A 21,703-nucleotide genomic window follows, 5' to 3' on the forward strand; every position below is an offset into this window, starting at 1 on the left:
GTAGAAGAATACATATTGGTCTAAACTGATGAAGAATATTTTTTATTTTTGATACTTATTAGGCAAAAAGTAAAAAATATAGTTTTTTTCAGAATTGTTGGTCTTTTGTTTATAGCGCAACATATAAAAACCGCAGAGGTGATCAAATACCACCAAAAGAAAGCTCTATTTTGTTTGGGTACAGCATCGCACGACCGCACAATTTTCAGTTAAAGCGACGCAGTGGCATATTGCAAAAAATGGCCCGGTCAATAGGGGGGGGGGGGAATCTTCTGGTACTTAAGTGGTTAATCTATTCTTTGGTTCAACTGTTTTAATCTTTATGCTGCTAGCATTAGTAAATAGATAGGAATCAAAATGATGTCATACATCCCATGGGTATTTTTTCTTTCTTTCATCTGGAGAAGGGAACGAGGGGCTTTCACAGCTAAGCACACCCTCCTGCCTGCGTGCCTGAGCTAAGGGCAGATGGATTCCAGGAAATAAATGTTACATGAATTATCTGCTCTTAAGGCTGAACAAAGTGGTGGGAGATCAAAGAAAAAGTAGATGTTGCTGGGGAATTAAAATAGACTTGTTGCTTTGGCCTACAAGGATATGGTACACATTTACTTTATATTAGAATGCTTTTAAAAGTGTCACTAAAGCTGGCCATGGGGACCAGCTGAATTTCGATCCATCTATGGCCGTTCCTGTAGAATAACATGTGCTGATCAGTGTATTCTGACAGCAGAGGAGTCCCCACTGTCAGAGTACAATACCGCAGCAAGGAGGATTCCTCCATTTATGTATTTTTTAATGTGAATAAACCAAAATATGTATCTATAGAGGCACCATCCCTATTATGGTCAAGAAAAAGTTCTTTCTATTCCTAATACACCCCTGTAGGGGGAAGGAATAGCAAAGATGGGACTTTAATTGTGCCAATATAGGACCCAAAACGAATAAAATGACAAGCTTTTTATTACAAACGTTAAAGGAGAAGTACAGCTAAAGCTCATTCTGCTGTAATCCTCACAGGAGTGCAGTTCATTCTGCACACGTATGACCTGTTTTTAGCAGACAGCAGGCTGAAGTCCCCTGTCTTCTGGCATCACAGAGCTGGTCCAAGTTCAGGAAAGATTGCGACCATGTGGTCGGGATCCGCCCACATGCCTGGACTGGCACCCGGCTCAGGCTCTCAGCGAGCCACCGAGAGCCTGAGCCGCCTCCACAGCCCAGCACTCCAGTGAGCGTGGGGGGGGGCAGAGCAGAGAAAGGTGACTGACAGACACCAGCTCTCTGCTCAGGGAGCTGTGAGAACGGAGTGATCTGCGGTGTTTGATTGCTCGGTACTCAGTGTTAGAGCCACTGGGGGACAGATGCAGCATCCAGCTAGGTAAGTATAATTCTACAAAAAAAACAAAAGTCCAAGTCCAAATCTTTGCTATTCATTCCCCCTACAGGGGTGTATTAGGAATGGAAAGAACTTTTTCTTGATTCCTCCATTCACCTTGCTTGTGTGGATGGAGTCACGGAGGAATCCATAAATGTTTTTCTAACAACCCACTGGCTGATCAAAAAAAAAAAAAAAATGAACCGTCTATGGCCAGCCTTAGGCCTCTTTCACATGGGCTTTCCGATCAGATCCGCCTATCAGTTTTTCAGGCAGACCCGATTGGACACTTCATTCACCTGTATGGAGCGGTGAATGTCAGCGGTGACATGTCCGCTGACATCCGCCGATATCCGATCCTGTCCATGAAATCCAGACGGATGGAGACCCATTTTTCCATCCATCTGGCAGATCGGATCGGATGGGATTGGATGAAAACGGACAGGCGGTCCATTTTCATCCGGTCTCCCCATAGAGGACAGCGGGACTCTGACAGGTCCATCTGAGCACAGTAAGTGGAAATGGACATGTCACCCGCTTGCTCAGCGGGGATCATCGGATCGATCCCCCCGCTGAGCAAAGCAGAATCCACCGGGGGGACCGCCCATGTGAAAGGACCCTTAGGAAGGACATGCTCACATGTGACAGCAGTCAAAAACAAGAGGGGACCAGGTCAATGAAATGATGTCCATTTTGTAGCAAGCAGCAATTAGCACACCTACTGGTGAGCATTATCTGCATGGGGGAAACAGAATGGAACTACAGGTGAAAAATGTAGTCCGCGTGTATAAGGCTGGGTTCACACTGATACTACACGACAGTCATAGGACTGTCATCCTACTTTGCTCTGCGACATCAGTCCTACATCAGTCCTACATCCATCCGACTTGAATGATAGTCAGACTTGTCCTTTGACCAATCAAAACAATCCCAGTGTGACATAGATTCCTTTTACTGCTGCTGTAATAACCTTGTCGGATGTCACAAGTCGGATGGTTAGGACAAGGATCTTACTTTTATCTGACTTCAGTGATATTCAATGGGCTGAAGTAGGATCAAAGTCTGAGCAAAGCAGCGCAGGGAGAATTTTCAAAATCGGACCGACTTGTGTTGGACCAGTTAAGACGGCTCCCATAGGGAAACATTGATTTTCACACGTCATGCGACATGAGCTCCCAATGTCGGAGCATTTGTCGTACCAGTGTGAACCCGGCCTCAGACCTCATGCAAACAGATGTAATTAGACATAAAATATGCCTAACGTAAAAAACACCTGGCTTTCACACAGCTGAGGAGCAGAGGGGTCGAGGGTACAGCCAGCTACAGCAGTGAATGGTTGTATGCACCTGTATTTATGTAAACTGTGTATACACACAACAATGTCATTTCCCAAATGTGACACTTCTTTGTTTGGTAAAATATATCAGATGGACATGTGCAGGTAAACACTGATCCAGACAAGCAGTGGCATTTACACAGGAGCGTACAGTCATTCACTTCTACGGCCAGGTGTACGTCCCACCTGCTTCTCCTCAGCCTGGCATATTTTGTGTCTAATTAAAGTATATGTAATCCCTCACCTTGTAAAAAAAACCCATTCAGTTTAAAATAGAAATGAAAAGCAAAACATTTGTATATATACTGTATATAAACATGTTGGGCGAAACGTGTTGGAAGTTGACGCTGTCATATCGCCACACCAGTGAATATATCAACGACCATGTAACAAATGTGTACATATTTTAGCCCAAATAGCTTCTAACACTGTAAATCAATAAATGTTGGAATTTTATTTAATCTGCGAATGTTCCGTGTATAATTTGCTGTCCCCTCAAAATAACTCAACACACAGCCATTAATGTCTAAACCGCTGGCAACAAAAGTGAGTGCACCTCTGGGTGAAAATGTCCAAACTGGGCCCAAAGTGTCAATATTTTGTGTGGCCACCATTATTTCCCAGCACTGCCTTAACCCTCTTGGGCATGGAGTCAGGGTTGGTGCAAGGATTTTTGACACCCTAGGCGAAACCTCATTTTACCGCCCCCCCTCCCCGGATGACTCCGTCCCCTTTTCCCTGTCCATGTAAATCCCACCTTTTTAATAAAGCGGCCATCAAATGCAGCCTCACCAGCGCCCATCAAATGTAGCATCACCAGCACCCATCAAATGTAGCTTCACCAGCGCCCATCAAATGTAGCTTCACCAGCGCCCATCAAATGTAGCCTCACCAGCGCCCATCAAATGCAGCCTCACCAGCGCCCATCAAATGCAGCCTCACCAGCGCCCATCAAATGTAGCTTCACCAGCACCCATCAAATGTAGCCTCACCAGCGCCCATCAAATGCAGCCTCACCAGCGCCCATCAAATTTAGCCTCACCAGCGCACATCAAATGCAGCCTCACCAGCGCCCATCAAATGTAGCTTCACCAGCGCCCATCAAATGTAGCCTCACCAGCGCCCATCAAATGCAGCCTCACCAGCGCCCATCAAATGCAGCCTCACCAGCGCCCATCAAATGTAGCTTCACCAGCGCCCATCAAATGCAGCCTCACCAAATGCAGCCTCACCAGCGCCCATCAAATGTAGCCTCACCAGCGCACATCAAATGCAGCCTCACCAGCGCCCATCAAATGTAGCTTCACCAGCGCCCATCAAATGCAGCCTCACCAAATGCAGCCTCACCAGCGCCCATCAAATGCAGCCTCACCAGCGCCCATCAAATGTAGCTTCACCAGCGCCCATCAAATGTAGCTTCACCAGCGCCCATCAAATGTAGCCTCACCAGCGCCCATCAAATGCAGCCTCACCAGCCCCCATCAAATGCAGCCTCACCAGGGTCCATCAAATGTAGCCTCACCAGCACCCATCAAATGCAGCCTACCGGCGCCCATCAAATGCAGCCTACCAGCGCCCATCAAATGCAGCCTACCAGTGCCCATCAATGAATGTTTGCTTACTGCGGGAGTCGGGACACAGACACAGTCCTCCAGCACTGCTGCGCCTCTGACACTATGTGTGAACGGTGCAGCGGCTGCCTGCTGATGCTGAGACTTAGTTGCTTGCTGCAGAGAAAAGAGAGTAGGAAAACCAGTGGCCGGGTGCCCTAGGCAACAGGCCGCCCTAGGCAGCCGCCCAGTTTGCCTAGTGGTAGCACCGGCCCTGCATGGAGTTCACCAGAGCTTCACAGGTTTCCACTGGAGTCCTCTTCCACTCCTCCATGACAACATCTTGCAGCTGGAGGATGTAAAGCCTCGTACACACGGTATGAAAATCAAAAGGGGATTGTCGTTTGACAGACTGTTGCCCGAAGTTCTTACCGTTAGTTCACTCCTTTCAACAATTGTTTTCCAATTTTCGGCCAACAAATGTTGGATGACAGGCTAGTAAATTGTGGTCAAACGACAGCTCCACGTCAGATTTTCAAATGGTCAGTACACAAATCCATCACACAAAAGTCGAAAGTACAAACACGCATGCTCGGAATCAATGCTCCCCAAACAGGAAATTAGCAGAAGGGGCCCAAAGGGTGGCGCTCAAGAGCTGAAATTCCTAGTAGTACGTCACTACGTTCGTGTTTGTGGCACGACAATTTGTGTAACGTTAGTATGTAAGACAAGATCCTGGCACACGCCCTTTTGACAAAACTCAGACGCTCGGTTGTCCAACAATCGTACCGTGTGTAGGAGGCTTTAGAGACCTCCACCTTGCGTTTGAGGATGTCCCACAGATGCTCAATAGGGTTTAGGTCTGAAGACATGCTTGGCCAGTCAATCACCTTTACCCTTAGCTTCTTTAGCAAGGCAGTGGTCATCGTGGAGGTGTGTTTGGGGTCGTTATCACGTTGGAATACTGCCCTGCGGCCCAGCCTCCATAGGGAGGGAATCATGCTCTGCTACAGTATGTGGCAGCACACACTCTTGACACCATTGGTTCAGATGGTGTCAAGAGTGTGTGCTGCCAACCAAATAAGTTTATCTTGGTCTCATCAGACCACAGGACATGGTTCCATAATCCATGTGCTTAGTCTGCTTGTCTTCAGCAAACTGTTTGCGGACTTTCTTGTGCATCATCTTTAGAAGAGGCTTCCTTCTGGGACAACACCCATGCAGACCAATTTGATGCAGCGTGCGGCGTATGATCTGAGCACTGACAGGCTGACCCCCCAACCCTTCAACCTCTGCAGCAATGCTGGCAGCACTCATACGTCTATTTCCCAAAGACAACCTCTGGATATGACGCTGAGCACGTACACTCAACTTCTTTGGTCGACCATGGCGAGGCCTGTTCTGAGTGGAACCTGTCCTGTTAAACTGCTGTATGGTCTTGGCCAACGTGCTGCAGCTCAGTTTCAGGGTCTTGGCAATCTTCTTTTAGCCTAGACCAACTTTATATAGAGCAACAATTCTTTTTTTCAGACCCTCAGAGAGTTTTTTTGCCATGAGGTGCCATGTTGAACTTCCAGTGACCAGTATGACAGAAAGAGAGCAATAACACCAAATTTAACACATCTGCTCCTCATTCACACCCGAGAACTTGTAACACTAATGAGTCATTTTCACAGAGGAGGGAAAATGGCTAATTGGGCCCAATTTGGACATTTTCACTTAGGGGTGTACTCACTTTTGTTGCCAGCAGTTTAGACAGTAATTGCTGTGTGTTGAGTTATTTTGAGTTATGTAGCCAAGACTAGCAATGACATAATCTCTAGTCTGGGCTACATAAGGGGCATAAAGAGGTGTGGGTGGAGAAACAGCAGCACACAGAGTTTCCCAGTGATTGGCTGTGTCAGGACAAATCTGATCATTGGAGGAGAGCACACTTCCCAGCATACCTGGAAAACTGACTACGCTTTGTTCTCATGCCTAGTGTGGTCAGTGTTTAACAGGAAAGAGTAACTGAGAGGATCACCAGGTATTTCACACAAAAGAAGCAATACAATGAGAAGAGAATAATTTTTCATACAAGTTCATGGTACAGCAAGCACATATTAGAAATATGAAATGTTGGGTTTACATATTCTTTAAGTCTGTGTGCATGAGGCATAAAGGTAGTATATCCCGAGCAGTCTCTGAATTGTGAAAACCAGCAAATTCACAGGTGGAATTTGGACAGGAAGGGTTTACGGTGGTGGGATGTAGCTGGAAAATTAAAGTTTGTGACGCTAAATGACATACCTGAAAAAGTCACTGCTGGCTGCCAGCACACATCGGTGGCAAGGAATGACTTCATCTTTCACATTTATGGTGAAGTCGAAGAACATGCCCTGCTCTCTGAAACTCTGCAGCACTGTTAATATCTGCTGTCCGTGGCCCTCGGCCACCATGGAGATGGATTTCTTTTCAGTGGAAGGAAACCCATTGCACACCGACCTTCCAAATGTGTCTCGTGGGCAGTCCATGGCAAGTTAATGAACACAAGTGAACTAGGATAAAACAGAAGACAACATTAAACAGAAACTGTTGTTTTCAGCATTAGATAGCCATCGAAGAGAGCGCAGTAATATGGTAGTTAGTACTCCTGTCTTGCAGTACTAGAATCCTTGGTTCAAATCTCAACCATGACACTACCTATATGGATGTTCTCCCTGTGTTGGTGTGGGTTTCCTCCGGGTACTCTGATTTCCTCCCATACACCACAGAAATGCTGGTAGGTTAACTGGCTCCTGTCTCAATTGGCCCTAGTAAGGGTGCAGCTCCTGTCTCAACTGGCACTAGTATGGGTCCGGCTCCTGTCTAAACTGGCCCTAGTATGGGTCCGTCTCCTGTCTCAATTGGCCCTAGTATGAGTGCAGCTCCTGTCTCAACTGGCACTAGTATGGGTCCGGCTCCTGTCTCAACTGCCCCTAGTATGGGTGCGGCTCCTGTCTCAATTGGCCCTAGTATGGGTGCGGCTCCTGTCTCAACTGGCACTAGTATGGGTGTGGCTCCTGTCTCAACTGGCACTAGTATGGGTGTGGCTTCTGTCTCAACTGGCCCTAGAATGGGTCCGGCTCCTGTCTCAACTGGCACTAGTATGGGTCCGGCTCCTGTCTCAACTGGCCCTAGTATGGGTGCGGCTCCTGTCTCAATTGGCCCTAGTATGGGTGCGGCTCCTGTCTCAACTGGCACTAGTATGGGTGTGGCTCCTGTCTCAACTGGCACTAGTATGGGCCGGCTCCTGTCTCAACTGGCCCTAGAATGGGTCCGGCTCCTGTCTCAGCTGGCACTAGTATGGGTCCGGCTCCTGTCTCAACTGGCCCTAGCATTGGTGGGGCTCCTGTCTCAATTGGCCCTAGCATGGGTGGGGCTCCTGTCTCAATTGGCCCTAGCATGGGTGGGGCTCCTGTCTCAATTGGCCTTAGTATGGGTGCTGCTCTTGTCTCAATTGTCCCTAGTATGCGTGCGGCTCCTGTCTCAATTGGCCCTAGTATGGGTGTGGCTCCTGTCTCAACTGGCCCTAGTATGGGTGCTGCTCCTGTGTCAATTGGCCCGAGTATGGGTGCTTCTAGTATCACTACTGGTTTGGGACCCCACTTTGAGAAAGGGCACTAGACCACAGCATCACCAGCAATTTTTGCTACCAAACTTGTGACTAAGGCAGGCAATACATTAACCATTTTTCTTTCCTTCACCCACGGGTTGAAGGAGAGAAAATTGCTCGATTACCCCATCAACACATTCAGTGTTGATAGTGGAATGCCTCCCGCAGAGCTATTGTATTCTGACAGCAGGAGGTTTCTCAGTCATCAGAATACACTGATCACTTGAAAAAAATCTGACAAGCTGGTTGTATCGAAGTTGATCGATGGATTCAGCCAGTTCAGCAGGAATTTTGATCCGTCTATGGTCAGCTTAAGTCTAGGGGGAAAACATGTGGTCCTTAGGTTCTTTTTCCCCTTTCTTGGGGGGATCTGTCTTTAGGAGAGCCCCTCACCTAATACTCGTTGGTTGGCTTTGGCTGATCATCGAGAAGTGGGGTCCACCGAACCTTTTGCTAGATGGACCTAAGTGTGCCCTACATCCATGAGGAGTCTTGCATCCTGGGGAGTTCTGAAGGGTCTTCGGGAGGGGACCATATGACACAGCTCCTCAGAAGATGCAGGAAAGAAAATCACTTGATTCCCCAATCAACACAGTCATTGTTGATGGGGGAATCCCTCCCACTGAGCTATTCTGTTATCCCAGCGGGGGGAGCTATCCCTGCTGGGAGAACACATTTATTGCTAGCAGCTATTGCTACTGGCAGTAACTGCATGCAAAAAAATCCAACATGCTGGTTGTACCCAAGTTCATCAATGGATCAACTTGGGTACAATCAGCCTGCCCATACATGGTTCGAATCTTGGACAGTCCCTGTTGAGTCCCTGCTGAGATTCGAACCACCTATGGCCGGCTTAAGTGCAGTTTTTGTGTACATCTATTTTTTGGTTCAGTTTTGGAGCTTTGTTTTTGCACAGTGTGCTGTGGGTTTAAAATGAAAAAAAGGGTATGTATTAATGTGCAAAAAAAAACAAAACAATAATACATTTGTTGTAGGACTCCAAATATTTGGTGTCAACTAAATGACAGAAATTTTTCATGTATGGCTGGCTCTAGGATAATACCATTTGTTGGCTAACTAAGGCCAGCCATCGACTGTTCGAATCTCTGGAAGCTCTCTTTACAAATAAGAGGGGGCCCTCTTATTTGTAAAAAGAGCTTCCAGATACTGATACTCCCACCACAACCACTAGCCCCCCTGTTTACAGTAAATATGCTGAAAGCAAACAGCAGGTGCAAACACAGCAACCTACACTATATTGTCAAAAGTATTGGGACGCCTGCCTTTACACACACATGAACTTTAATGGCATCCCAGTCTAATGCCCCGTACACACGGTCGGACATTGATCGGATATTCCGACAACAAAATCCTAGGATTTTTTCCGACGGATGTTGGCTCAAACTTGTCTTGCATACACACGGTCACACAAAGTTGTCGGAAAATCCGATCATTCTGAACGCGGTGACGTAAAACACGTACGTCGGGACTATAAACGGGGCAGTGGCCAATAGCTTTCATCTCTTTATTTATTCTGAGCATGCGTGGCACTTTGTCCGTCGGATTTGTGTACACACGATCGGAAATTCCGACAACGGATTTTGTTGTCGGAAAATTTTATATCCTGCTCTCAAACTTTGTGTGTCGGAAATTCCGATGGAAAAGTGATGGAGCCCACACACGGTCGGAATGTCCGACAACAAGGTCCTATTACACATTTTCCGTCTGAAAATCCGACCGTGTGTACAGGGCATTAGTCCGTAGGGTTCAACATTGAGTTGGCCCACCCTTTGCAGATATAACAGCTTCAACTCTTCTGGGAAGGCTGTCCACAAGGTTTAGGAGTGTGTCTATGGGAATGTTTGACCATTCTTCCAGAAGCGCATTTGTGAGGTCAGTGGGGTTCCAGGATGTGTGGATTTGATTACCTTAACTCCGGTTTTCATGGTCCTGAAAATAGTACAAACAGCACAAGATGAGAGTTGCTCTCATCCAGGGGCAACCTTTTGGGCATAGTGTGCAAAAAAATTTTTTCAAAGAAATTGAGAGTGCCAGATACATTAAAAAAAAAAACCTGTCAACTTCACACGGAAAGGAATCTTTATAGTTAAGTAAATGCTGTAAACCACTTGAATAATAGAAAGAAATCAAGTGAGCTTTGCACCATCACACCTCAGATCAGCCCCAATACCTGCAAGTAACTGGCTTTGTGAATACTGAAAAGCCAGTTATAAATGATTAAGGCCTCATACACACCACTAAACTGACAGCTCAGGTCGGAGCCGCTGTACTAACAATCCGATGTTAGTACAGCACTCTCCCCTGCTGAGCTATTGTCTGCCCCCCCCGCCAGAACACTTCGGTCAGCGCTCTCAGCCATTGGCTAAGAACGCTGACCTTTTTTGGTCATGAGCAGTTGACAGAAGCTGGGCTGAATGGCCGACTTCTGTACACACGGCCCGAATGTCAGCTGACATTTGGCCCGTGTGTACTAGGCTTTACTCAGAGAGCCAGTCATTAACCACTTCCCGACCGCCGCATGACGATGTACGTCCCTTTTTTGAGGACAGATATCGTTGTTATCGCAACAGCTAGCTGCCATAACCCCGGTATCCCTGTTTTCGGCCGTCGGTCGGCTACAAGATAAAAATGGTCTCTGCGGCGGATTCGCCGTGAGATCACTTTTATCGGTGGAGGGGGCCCCCCCTCCCGCAGCTATACGGTGCCCTCCACCACTTACCGGAGCCGTCGGTAGCGGCGGAGGCGATCGCGTCCTCTCACTTGCTGTGCATGGAGACGAGTGAGGGGAAGATGGCCCCCACCAGTCTCCATGACACTGCAGGGCGGAAGCAACGTCATAAGGTCACTTCCTCCCATACGTCTTAAAGGTATTTAATGTTTATCAAATGACATTTTTTTTTTTTTATTGCATTTAAGTCCAAATATGAGATCTGAGGACTTTTTGACCCCAGATCTCATATTTAAGAGGACCTGTCATGCTTTTTTCTATTACAAGGAATGTTTACATTCCTTGTAATAGGAATAAAAGTGACCCAAATATTTTATTTTTTTTAAAAGTGTAAAAATCAAATAAAATAAATAAGAAAATTTTTTTTTTTTTTAAAACGCCCTGTCCCGACGAGCTCGTGCGCAGAAGCAAACACATACGTGGGTGAAAACGATGGTCAAACCACACATGTGAGGAATCGCCCTGATCGCTAGAGCGAGAGCAATAATTCTAGCCCTAGACCTCCTCTGTAACGCAAAATATGCAACCTGTAGAATTTTTTAAACGTCGCCTATGGATATTTGAGGGTAAAAGTTTGACGCCATTCTACGAGCGGGCGCAATTTTGAAGCGTGACATATTGGGTATCAATTTACTCAGCGTAACATTATCTTTCACAATAAAAAAAAAAAAAAAAATGGGCTAACTTCACTGTTGTCTTTTTTTTTTAATTCAAAAAAGTGATTTTTTTCCCCCAAAAAAGTGCACTTGTAAGACCGCTGCGCAAATACGGTGTGAAAAAAAGTATTGCAATGACCGCCATTTTATTCTCTAGGGTGTTAGAAAAAAAACAATATATGATGTTTGGGGGTTCTAAGTAATTTTCTAGCAAAAAAAAAAACAGTTTTAAACATGTAAACACCTAAATTCCAAAACGAGGCTGGTCCTTAAGTGGTTAAGCAAAACTCCTTTATACCTGCCTCTGTAATGTTTTACAACTGGCTTTGTTAGTACTGCAATGCCAGTTAAAGCATTACTCACAGAGCCAGCTATAAAGGAGTTTTGCTTAATAACTGGCTTTGAGTATTACTTTTAGTAGTGCTTGTTAGCCTGTTAAATACTTCATCCACAGTCAACGTTTCTGGGTAGACTGGTCTCCCCTTCAGCTTGAGCCAGGCACATGGCTGGTGAGGGAGAGGAGTGCCCAGAGACAGCAGGTGGGTGCACACTAATTAAGCGCTAATCAGAATGCAGTTACTGGAGTTCCACCCACTTTTGAGAGGTGGTCTTAAATGAAAGACCACCTCTCCACCCCTCGTTTTTGGCTAGTTAAAAATGTTTTTTCTTCTTCTAACTTACCTTTTTTCTTCTAACTTACCTATACTTCCAAACCATCAGGTCCGCGGCGCAGGACGTCATATCCTCCTCTTCGGCGAGCCCCCCCGACGTCTTCTCCCGCATGCGCAGTAGGAAACGGGTAGTGAAGCCGCAAAGGCTCCACTGCTGGTTTCCCTTAATTAGAATGGCGGCGCCTGCACCCGATCTGACGGACATCGCGGGCTCCCTGGACAGGTAAGTGTCCTTATTAAAAGTCAGAAGCTATAGTGTTTGTAGCTGCTGGCTTTAAAAAAAAAATAAATACATTTGCGGGTGGAACACCGCTTTAATAAATTACCATTAGGAGCGCTCTCTGGCCTGGAGCATCAGATCCGACCTCTTCACTGGCGGGAAAGGAGGTGGGCATACACCAGCCTCAATGCTTTCCCTATAGGCGGCCGCAGCACCTCGCCAGCTTTTACTTGCAGGAGGCGGGTCTGAGGTGTCTTTTACCAAAGACATCCATTTATTGCCCAGTGCAAAAGTGCACCAAGTTTAGGTGCCATTAAAAATGAGTGACACCTGAACACACGATGCGTTTTGCCACTAATGTCATTTGGGGTGGCAGCGATTCTGCCCAAGAACCCAGAACACCAGATGTGAACGGGCCTTAACACTACCCCCCCCCCCCCCCAGACTGACAATGCTGCTGTGCCTCTTGTTCTCATTCCTCCAGAATCGTATCTCACTAATACAGGAGGTGTGTTACTGGCCAGATCAACAGGCAAAAAACAGGGGGCATTTTGTAAGGGGATTCTATGCCAATTTTTTTCTCATTTTTGCTGAAGATGTGCTGCAGAAAAAGGGACATTTACAAAGAAAAAAAAAAAATTTATTACACACAAAATTGACAGAAAATTACATTTCACTGCCAGCGTAACTTAAAAAAAAAAAAAAAAAAAAAAAAAAAAAAGCCCCAGAGGTCCCTCAACTATTTTGATGGGCTTTTGGAGTGGAGTGATTTATGTGCCTTTTTTAATAAAAACTAAAAAGGAAATTTGCAGTCAATTTAAAATTGAATGAACGTTATTGAAACAAAAAAATCTCAAATAAAATTCTGCTAGTGTATAGCCAGTACGTTTGCAAGTGGGGGTTAAAGTTGAAAATTAATTTAATGAATCTAATCTGCATTTGGTCAGCAATGGCAGAGCCAAGAAATCACAAACAGAAATGTTCTTATATTTAGAAAGATGAACAGTTCCTTCAGTATAATGTGTACACCAATAATATTCAGATCCAAGTTCCTTCACATTCCCAGGGAAAAAAAAAAAAAAAAAAAGGAAAAACTCCTTGTTCTCTTATTGCTTTCACAAAATTTATTAAACATGCATTCCAAGTACAGTCTTGTGTGAACAATCAAAACTCTAGAGGACTCATGTAGACGGCCTTTAAAGGGGCTGTTCCGAGGCCCACCAGCTCAGGCTGTTTTGCCAAAGATATTGCTAATCTAAATAATAGGATTTGTTCCTATTCAAATGATAAGCATTTCATCAGCAGGGACCAGTGTCCATAGCATATAACAAACTGTATACACAGCTGATGGAGAGCTGCAGCAGCTGTGCTGAACATAGCCCAATGCATGGGAGACTTGAATGTCCTCTACATCGGGCACAAACAATATTCCCAGCTCATGACTCTTATAACCAAAAGTTATATAAAAAAAAAAAGTTGCCAGGCCTCTGATGCCATGTCTGGCGGCTATATTGGCCTACTATGCTCCTGAGTTTAGCAGTTCAATATTCAAAGAAACTTAAACCTAACCTGGCAAACAATGGTTCTACATGGTGGATGGAAGAAAAAAAAAAAAAAAAAAAAAAAAAATTCCAATAATCATGCAGCACAGGCCAATGTGTCAGTGTATCATTCTCTATAGAGAACAGGCTTTTATTACTAAATTTTCTCTTAATTTTTTTAATATTCAATTTTTCAATTTCTAACACAGTTGTGTATTTCTTAACTATTGTACAAGATAAACATATAGCAAACTATATACTTTAAATACAGTGCACAAAGATCCCAGTTTTAATCTTATGTAACCTTAAAGGCCTCCCTGCCAGCAGAAGCCAGACTAGTGAGCAGCGCGAGGAAATTCACCGAATGGACCGGGCGTTTGGTTCCACCTGGACCTTCGTTCCTGTAGAAGGTCACGTATCAGGCCCCGTTCTGTTTGTTGCTGGTTGGCCAGCTGCTGGATGCTTTCAGCAAGCCTGTCAATGTTGTTGTTCATCTGAATCAATAGGTGATTCCTTTGGGTTTCTACTTGTAGCATTTTCTTAGCAGTATCATAATTTACATTGATATGATGGGTCAACTGGCAGAAATCAACGTGGAGAATGTTCAGTTCATGCATCATGCTCTTGCGGAACAAGTGCTGATTGGCCTTCACGATATTTAGATATGTAGTAGGAGTCAAGGCTCGAGAGAGTGTAGAATGAATGTTTTTACTTGATGAATACAGAGATCTTTTTTTGGGGGGGCCACGCAAATTTGCTTTGGTGGAAACTTTAGTTTGCAGAATGTGAGAATCCGCGACAGTGTTCGTGGGCTCTGATGGGTTTGAATCTTCACTGTATGTTGGAGCGATATCTGTGAGTACAGGTGACTGCTCCTGTAAAGGATTGCTATATATTACTGGCGATTCTTCTGTTTCAGAATCCAAGGAAATTGGGAGTTCAGCATCGGAATATAAAATGTCTTTCTTCCGATCTTGGTCTTGAGATTGTGAAAACCATGAAGGTCCTGAAATTAAAAAAAAAAAGCATTATATAATTTTTTTGTGCCAAGCTAGAGATTTATGTAACCAAATGACAATGTCACCGAGAACTGACAGTTGTCAGAATCAGTCAGATTTGTGTCCATTAAGAACTCAGCAAAATTCTACTCCAAAATTCAACCTTTTTACACCAGAGGAACTCTTGAAATAACTTTCAGGCCCCAAGGAACCCCTCGTAAGATTAGTTAATCAGGGATCATCAGGAAAATACCCCTTACATTGGTGGTGGCAAGTGGGAAGAATGCCTTCCTTACAGGGGTGGCCAGAATCACACCCTTACAGTCATATCGTTGACTCTGCCAAGTGGTAGTGGAACTAAAATTATGCAGGTAACATCAGATGGGAGATCAGTTAGCTGCAACTCAAGGAACCCCTAGCCACTTCTGAAGGAAGCTGGCTGGTTTACTCTATGGAACATGGGCAGCATTACTGGAAAATTCTGGCATACAATATGAATATGCCCAGTCCCCCCCCAGGCAGAAGTGCTGGGACAAGGTCCTTTGGCACGTAAGGTGAAGATGCCAAGTTCCTTCCTTTCCAGGCAACAGTGCTGGGACAAGGTCTTCTGGCACACAAGGGGAAGATGCCAAGATCCCCTCCTCCGTCCCGGGCAACAGTGATGGAACAAGGTCCTCTGGCACACAAGATGAGGATGCCAAAGTGCACAACTTTTCCAAGCAGAGGTGAATGGAGCTTGCAGGTCTTTGCATACAGTGCCCATGATGGCACTGGGGACAGAACTGATGGACACTCCACGATTGCCAACCTTTGGGGGGGGGGGGGGGGGGTAATTGCAACCACATTAAACCAGTGTAATTTACCAATTTTGAGCCTGGGATTCAGATTCATTATAGTAATCACATTTTCTGTGGGTACTATGGTGCCTTATAACTTACACTAGAGCTATTCTGCAGTAAACAGGAAGGCAGGGCCTAGGACAATGAAGGGGCAAGAGAAGCTCCTGCCCCACCTTTGCCCCCAGGCCTTCTTCCAGCACACAGCCTTTCCAAGAGGCTTGCCTTTGTGTCATTCTGGGCTCGGTGGACTGAAGTCTCCCAAATCTCTAAAAATCAAAAAGATCTCTCAACCAACAATACAAACCTGAAAAAAAAAATGCTGTGTTGTATATAGTGTCCTCCCTATTGGCAAATATAGAATTTTTTTTTTTTAAATGTATGGCTCAATAAAGATGGCTACCATGCAATCAAGCATCAGTACAAATCATCCACTCACCTTGCTACTCTGGTTAGCCCAGCCATACACAATGAGCCCTGGTTCACACCGAATGCTGCTTTGAAATTGTGCTACTTCAACGCAATTTCAAAGCCGCCGGTTAATGCGATTTCATGTGTTTTGGTTATCCAATAAAATACTGGAAAAAAAAATATAAAATTACTATAACACCTCCCTTCCCTATGCTCTTGCAAAAATCAGAGGCGCTACTAGTATTATTAGCATCTGACACTTCAGCGTCTAAAGGGGCACACATGAGATGTAGAGGCTGGAGGTGGTAGTTGTAGAGGGGACCTCGGGAAGTTGGGGGTACGGCCTGAGACAATGCAGGCATCCCACATCCCTAAAACTTTCAGATGCTGAAGATTCTAGCAGCACTTCTAGCTCTGCGAGAGAACAAAGACTGAATGCAACAATATCAATGTATTTTCTAAAGCTATATTTGAATACACATTTTTCTTATGCAATGGGAATGATGGCTAAAGCTTTAATGCACCTATGGCAGGCCACAAGCACTGCCAGCCAAGCCCAAAGATCATTTAAAGATGCCTCTGCCATAAAGATTACACATCTTTGTTACACGTTACACAGATTCCATACTCCTGGACTGAAGATAAAATGCAAGCCTGCCATTGCTGACCTGTTTGAAAATGCTAGTTGCCTGGCTGTCACGCACATTTAATGGTTTCAAGACTTCCTGAGTCGCTGATCTAGGTTAATATGCAGATTAACCTCTTCATGCCTAGCTGTCCCTATAATTGGGCTATTGGGGTGCCTGATCACATGACCACGCGATTGGCTCACAGTGGTCACATGATCGAGAGTTGGTTCCACAGACTCCCAATCATTACTAGAGACCAGGAGCTATCTGACAGCTCTGTCTCTGTGCTGGGAGCATGCTGTCAGCACAGAAACTTATGTCTCCCATGGATGCATATCTGCAGTGTGGGCATTAAAGCCCACTTTTTGCTGCTGCACATATGCTTTATTCAGGCAGCAAGAGGTTAAGAGCTCGGACTTTATTGGGTGCTTATGCAATATATGTTTCAGGTCAATAACATAGAAAAAAAAAAAAAAAAAAAAAACCACACCACACACAACACTCACCCACCATCTCTGCAATACATACACATTTCCCCAGATGTTATCCCTTTAAATAAATACAATACCCATTGACCTGCAATACTCAGCACTTCTTGCCAGGCAACTAGTATTTTCAAAACCAGCTATGGCAGCCTCCGTACTTCTCTGGGCATGTGTTTCTTTTTAGTCTTCTACACATGGACCTCAGCTTGTATAAATGCATTAGGTACAGCAAGCTTTGAGACAAAGTATTTGCAAAACATCCAGCAGTTTCCTTGAAGCCTTTTAGTCCTGGTTGACACCATTGAGATGCAGTAACATGCATGTTATGGCAACACACAGCAATGCATGCTGGCATCCCAATTTTCCCCCCTTCTCAGTGAAACCTGCACGATATGCGGTCCCTTGTGGTGTATGGGGCAGCCCATAAATGCCCCTATAAGAATACTAGGGCTGCATATCAGTGCAGCCTTAGGCTGCGTTGCAGTGTGAATGGGACACATAGGAAACAACTGTTTCCTTGCAGTGACAGATGTTTACGGTGCAGTTGATTTACTAAAACTGGAGAGTGCAAAATCTGGTGTAGCTGTGCATAGTAACCAATCAGCGTCTAACGTCAGCTTGTAAACCTGGAAGCTGATTGGTTTCTATGCACAGCTGCACCTGATTTTGCACTCTCCAGGTTTTAGTAAATAAACCCCCACAGTGTGAATTAGCCCTGACACACATGTTGTGGCACAATAGTTCAATACAAAATCCCTGTTCAGGTGGCAGGATCTCCTCCTGACCATATGATAGCCTCTGCTTTCTGTGGATCACTTTTCAGAGGGGTGGTGAACCAGGGATGAGTTTAGGTGTGTTCAGATCCTAGTCTGAACCCTCCTAAGCTATCCGGCGAGAAAGCCGTCACTGCAAACCGCCAACCATACGCGGCTGAGGCACCCTGGTGGATATCTTAGGCCAAGTTCACACTGCCATTTAAAGCAGGCGTTTGAGAGGCGTTAAAAAGGCCTATGCAGAAGATACAATAGACAGCACATAGTGCTGTTCACACTAGCAAAACATGAAGCGTTAGCATCACGTCACTTCAAAATTGAAGCCTCATGTCGAGTCAGGAAGCATGTGAAGCCCTTTAATGTCTCCCTTTCAAGTCTATGGTAACGTTTCTCAAACGCTCTGGTAGGCAGTTGCAGGGCGTTAAGATTAGTTCATTTACTTTAACGGAAAAGGCATTTGTGGAGCAGTTTTAACACACCTTAATGCTCAAACGCTTCACAACTGCCCATAGGGCATTTGGGGAGCATTTTTAATTTATGATTATTATTATTATTATTATTTTTATTACTTCTATAGCACCGTCAATTTATGCAGCGCTTTACATATACATTGTACATGCACATCAGTCCCCACCCTCAAAGAGCTTACACTCTAAAGGTCCCTAACATTCATTTACTAGGGCCAATTTAGACAAAAGCCAATTAACCTACCAGCATGTCTTTGGAGTGTGGGAGGAAACCGGAGTACCCGGAGGAAACCCGCACAGGGAGAACATGCAAACTCCAGGCAGGTAGTGTCGTGGTTGGGATTCGAACCAGTGACCCTTTTTACTGCTAGGCGAGTGTGCTATCCACTACACCACTGTGCTGCCATCATTTACACTTGTAAAAAATGCCAGTCTAATGCCCATACTAAAGCGCATTAACGCAAGTCTAACACCCATACTAATGCTATAGGAGCCTTAGAATTTTAGTCAAGTGTGAACAAGCCCTTAGGTGGGTTCTGGCTAGGATCTAAACTCATCCTTGGTGTAAACCTTGCCAAAGGCTTCAGAAAAGCTGCTGGAATCTCTTATAAAACTGCCCCCTGTGGCAGTTATTTACTAAAACTGCATGGTGCAAAATCTGGTGCAGCTCTGCATAAAAACCAATCAGCTTCCAGCTTTCATTGTCAAAGCTTAATTAAACAAGCTGAAGTTAGAAGCTGATTGGCTACCATGCACAGCTCCACCAGATTCTGAGTGCTCCAGTTTTAGTAAATCTCCCCCTGTGCTTACAAGGCCTTAGGCTGGATTCACACCTATGCATTTTTAGTGTTTTTTTGCAGATTTGCACTACAGAACGTGTTCAATAGGAAACCATGTTAAATGGACTGTAGTGCAAAAATGCACTAAAAATGCATAGGTGTGAATCCAGCCTTAGCAGACGATTTCTCGCCATGTCTTATTGCCAAGCCCTGTGGCCCTATCACACACAGGCAAAATTACCTTTCAAGCACAATACAAGCAAACAATGTGAGCACTTACCGGCCTCCTCCTCCAGGTACGGATCTTGCGGTTGATCTGAATCAAAGAACTCTATGCCATCTATGATTTCGGCCGGCAGGACCTTCTTTAGCTCCTCCTCATATTTGGTGTAGTAGACCTGACTTGGAGGGGATCCTTCACCCCCATTGCTTTTCTCTCGGTTCATCTTGTTCCTCACCTGCCTCTTCATGTCGTTGACCCTCTTCTTGCAGTGATGTACGGTACGCTGCCTGTGTCCCGCCCCATTCACAGCGGCGCAGATCTCCTGCCACATCTGGCTTTTCTTGTAGAAGGAGACCTTGGACTTCTGCTGGCCCAGTAGCTGCTCATAGACTGGCAGCAGTTTGGAGACGAGGACCATGTTTTCTGCTTGGGAGAAGCGAATGTTCCGCGGACGCATGGTCGGGTGGCGCTCATCCTCCTCGGTCTTCAGGTCCTGGACATTCCTCCACAATCCATGGGGGCTCTGTTGGGAGCGGAGTTGTCTTTCCTCTTTCCATCCATGCCGTGCCTTCCCCCGTCCTCTTCCCCTCCTGGCCTGCAGATGACACCTTAGAGATGGAGAGAATGGCGGGGCTCCACCTTTAACTGGAACGTCTTCCATGCCATTATTTTCTGCCATGACTGCCAGAGAGGACGTTAGAGATCTGCTGCAGCTACCAGCTCCTCGTCGTCTTCTGCGACCTCTCATTCTTCTTCTTCTTCTTTTTTTTTTTTTTTATTTTTTTTTCTTCCCCCCAATTAGAATGACTGGTGATATTTAAAAAGCCCTCTGTGATTGGACACAGGTGTGCTCACCAACCTGACTATTGTTCTCACCTGTGCAGAGAGCTGGGGCAGAACACAGGAGAGAGGAGACAGACCGGGGATGATTTACTAAAAGTAAAAAGACTGTTCACCTTGTAAGGGGATAATCTCCAGACTTTAGTGAATGAGATTCCGATTATTTGCAAGTAAAACGATTTTCTTTTATTTTCCTTGCATGCAGGCATTCTTTGCAAATGTCACTGCAATCACTAAGGGAATATTCCTTTGCCCAATGCAGCTTCCGTTGCAAAGTAAACACCTCGTTTGCTTTTAGTAAATCCACCCCACAGTCTGCACCCAGGGCTGATCATTCGCAGGTAATCGCAAGTACAGCCTCCTATTATTATTATAATACAGGATTTATATAGTGCCAACAGCTATATAGCGCTATATAAATCCCCCCCCCCAAGTTGCAAAGGCAGCCACAATGCAAATAAAAAATGATCCCCTGTCATATTTGGTGAACTCAACCAGGCAGGCTTTATGGCCTGGTTCACACCGATGGGCTTTTTTGGTGCTTTTCGCAGAAACGCACTACAGTCCATTTAACATGGTTTCCTATGGGACACGTTCACATCTGTCCTTTTTTTTAGCCGCTGCGTTTTTGGACTTTTTTTAAATGCAAAACAGTGCATTTTTGGTTCAATAGAGACACTGCAGAAAAGTATGTCATGTGTTTTTGGCGCGTTTTTGATGCGTTTTGAATTTCACGTTTTTTAACCTGCCCAACAATAAATTGGCCCCAAAAAAAAGCATAAAAACGCAAAATTCATCAAAAAACACATCCAAAACGCACCGCAAAAAAGCACTGCAGAAACATATCAAAAGCATACTGCATAGGTGTGAATCAGGCCTTAGCCCTCGCTCACATTGAATGCGGCTTTGAAATCGTGCGACTTCGTATGAAATCGCACAATTTCAAAACCGCGTTGCAGTGCAACTTGAAAGACTTCAGTGCGACTTGAAAGTGCGGCTTAATGCACGGATGTCTATTAGACTACTTTCACACTGAGGCAGTTTTCAGGCATTTTAGTGCAGAAATAGAGCCTGTAAAGCGCCTGAAAACTGCCTCCCATGCCGCCCGAATGTGAAAGTCCGAGTGCTTTCACGCTGGGGCGGTGCGCTTGCGGGACCTTAGAAAAAGCCCTACAAGCAGAATCTTTGGGGTGGTTTGGGAGCGCCCTAAAACGCCCCTGCAATGAATGGGCAGCGCTTCCGAAGCTCCTGATAAGCGATTTGGAAGCGGCGCAAAATCGGCGTTGCACCAATTGGAACGGTGCAATTGCTGACAATAGGCTGCGAATTGTCATGCGATTTGACCTGTTCAATGTGAATGAAGACTTAGGTGACACTATTGGGTTGATTTACTAAAACCAGAGAGTGCAAAATCTGGTGCAGCTGTGCATAGAAACCAATCAGCTTCCAGGTTATTTTTGTCAAAGCTTAATTAAACAAGCTGAAGTTAGAAGCTGATTGGCTACCATGTACAGCTGCACCAGATTCTGA

General features: G+C 45.3%; 1 protein-coding gene across 2 annotated transcripts in view; it reads right to left on the reverse strand.

Moving 5' to 3' along the window:
- The window catches only part of KBTBD3 (kelch repeat and BTB domain containing 3), a 37,823-nt gene that overhangs the window by 7,107 nt on the left and 9,013 nt on the right, over positions 1-21,703 (reverse strand). For both annotated transcript variants that reach the window (XM_073613124.1, XM_073613123.1), the window contains exon 2: positions 6,551-6,798. In XM_073613124.1, coding sequence (XP_073469225.1) covers positions 6,551-6,774 — 224 coding nt within the window. In that variant the 5' untranslated portion in view covers positions 6,775-6,798. The remainder of the gene's footprint in view (positions 1-6,550; positions 6,799-21,703) is intronic.

This window comes from Aquarana catesbeiana, linkage group LG02 (assembly GCF_042186555.1).
Source record: "Aquarana catesbeiana isolate 2022-GZ linkage group LG02, ASM4218655v1, whole genome shotgun sequence".
NCBI classification, from domain to species: domain Eukaryota; kingdom Metazoa; phylum Chordata; class Amphibia; order Anura; family Ranidae; genus Aquarana; species Aquarana catesbeiana.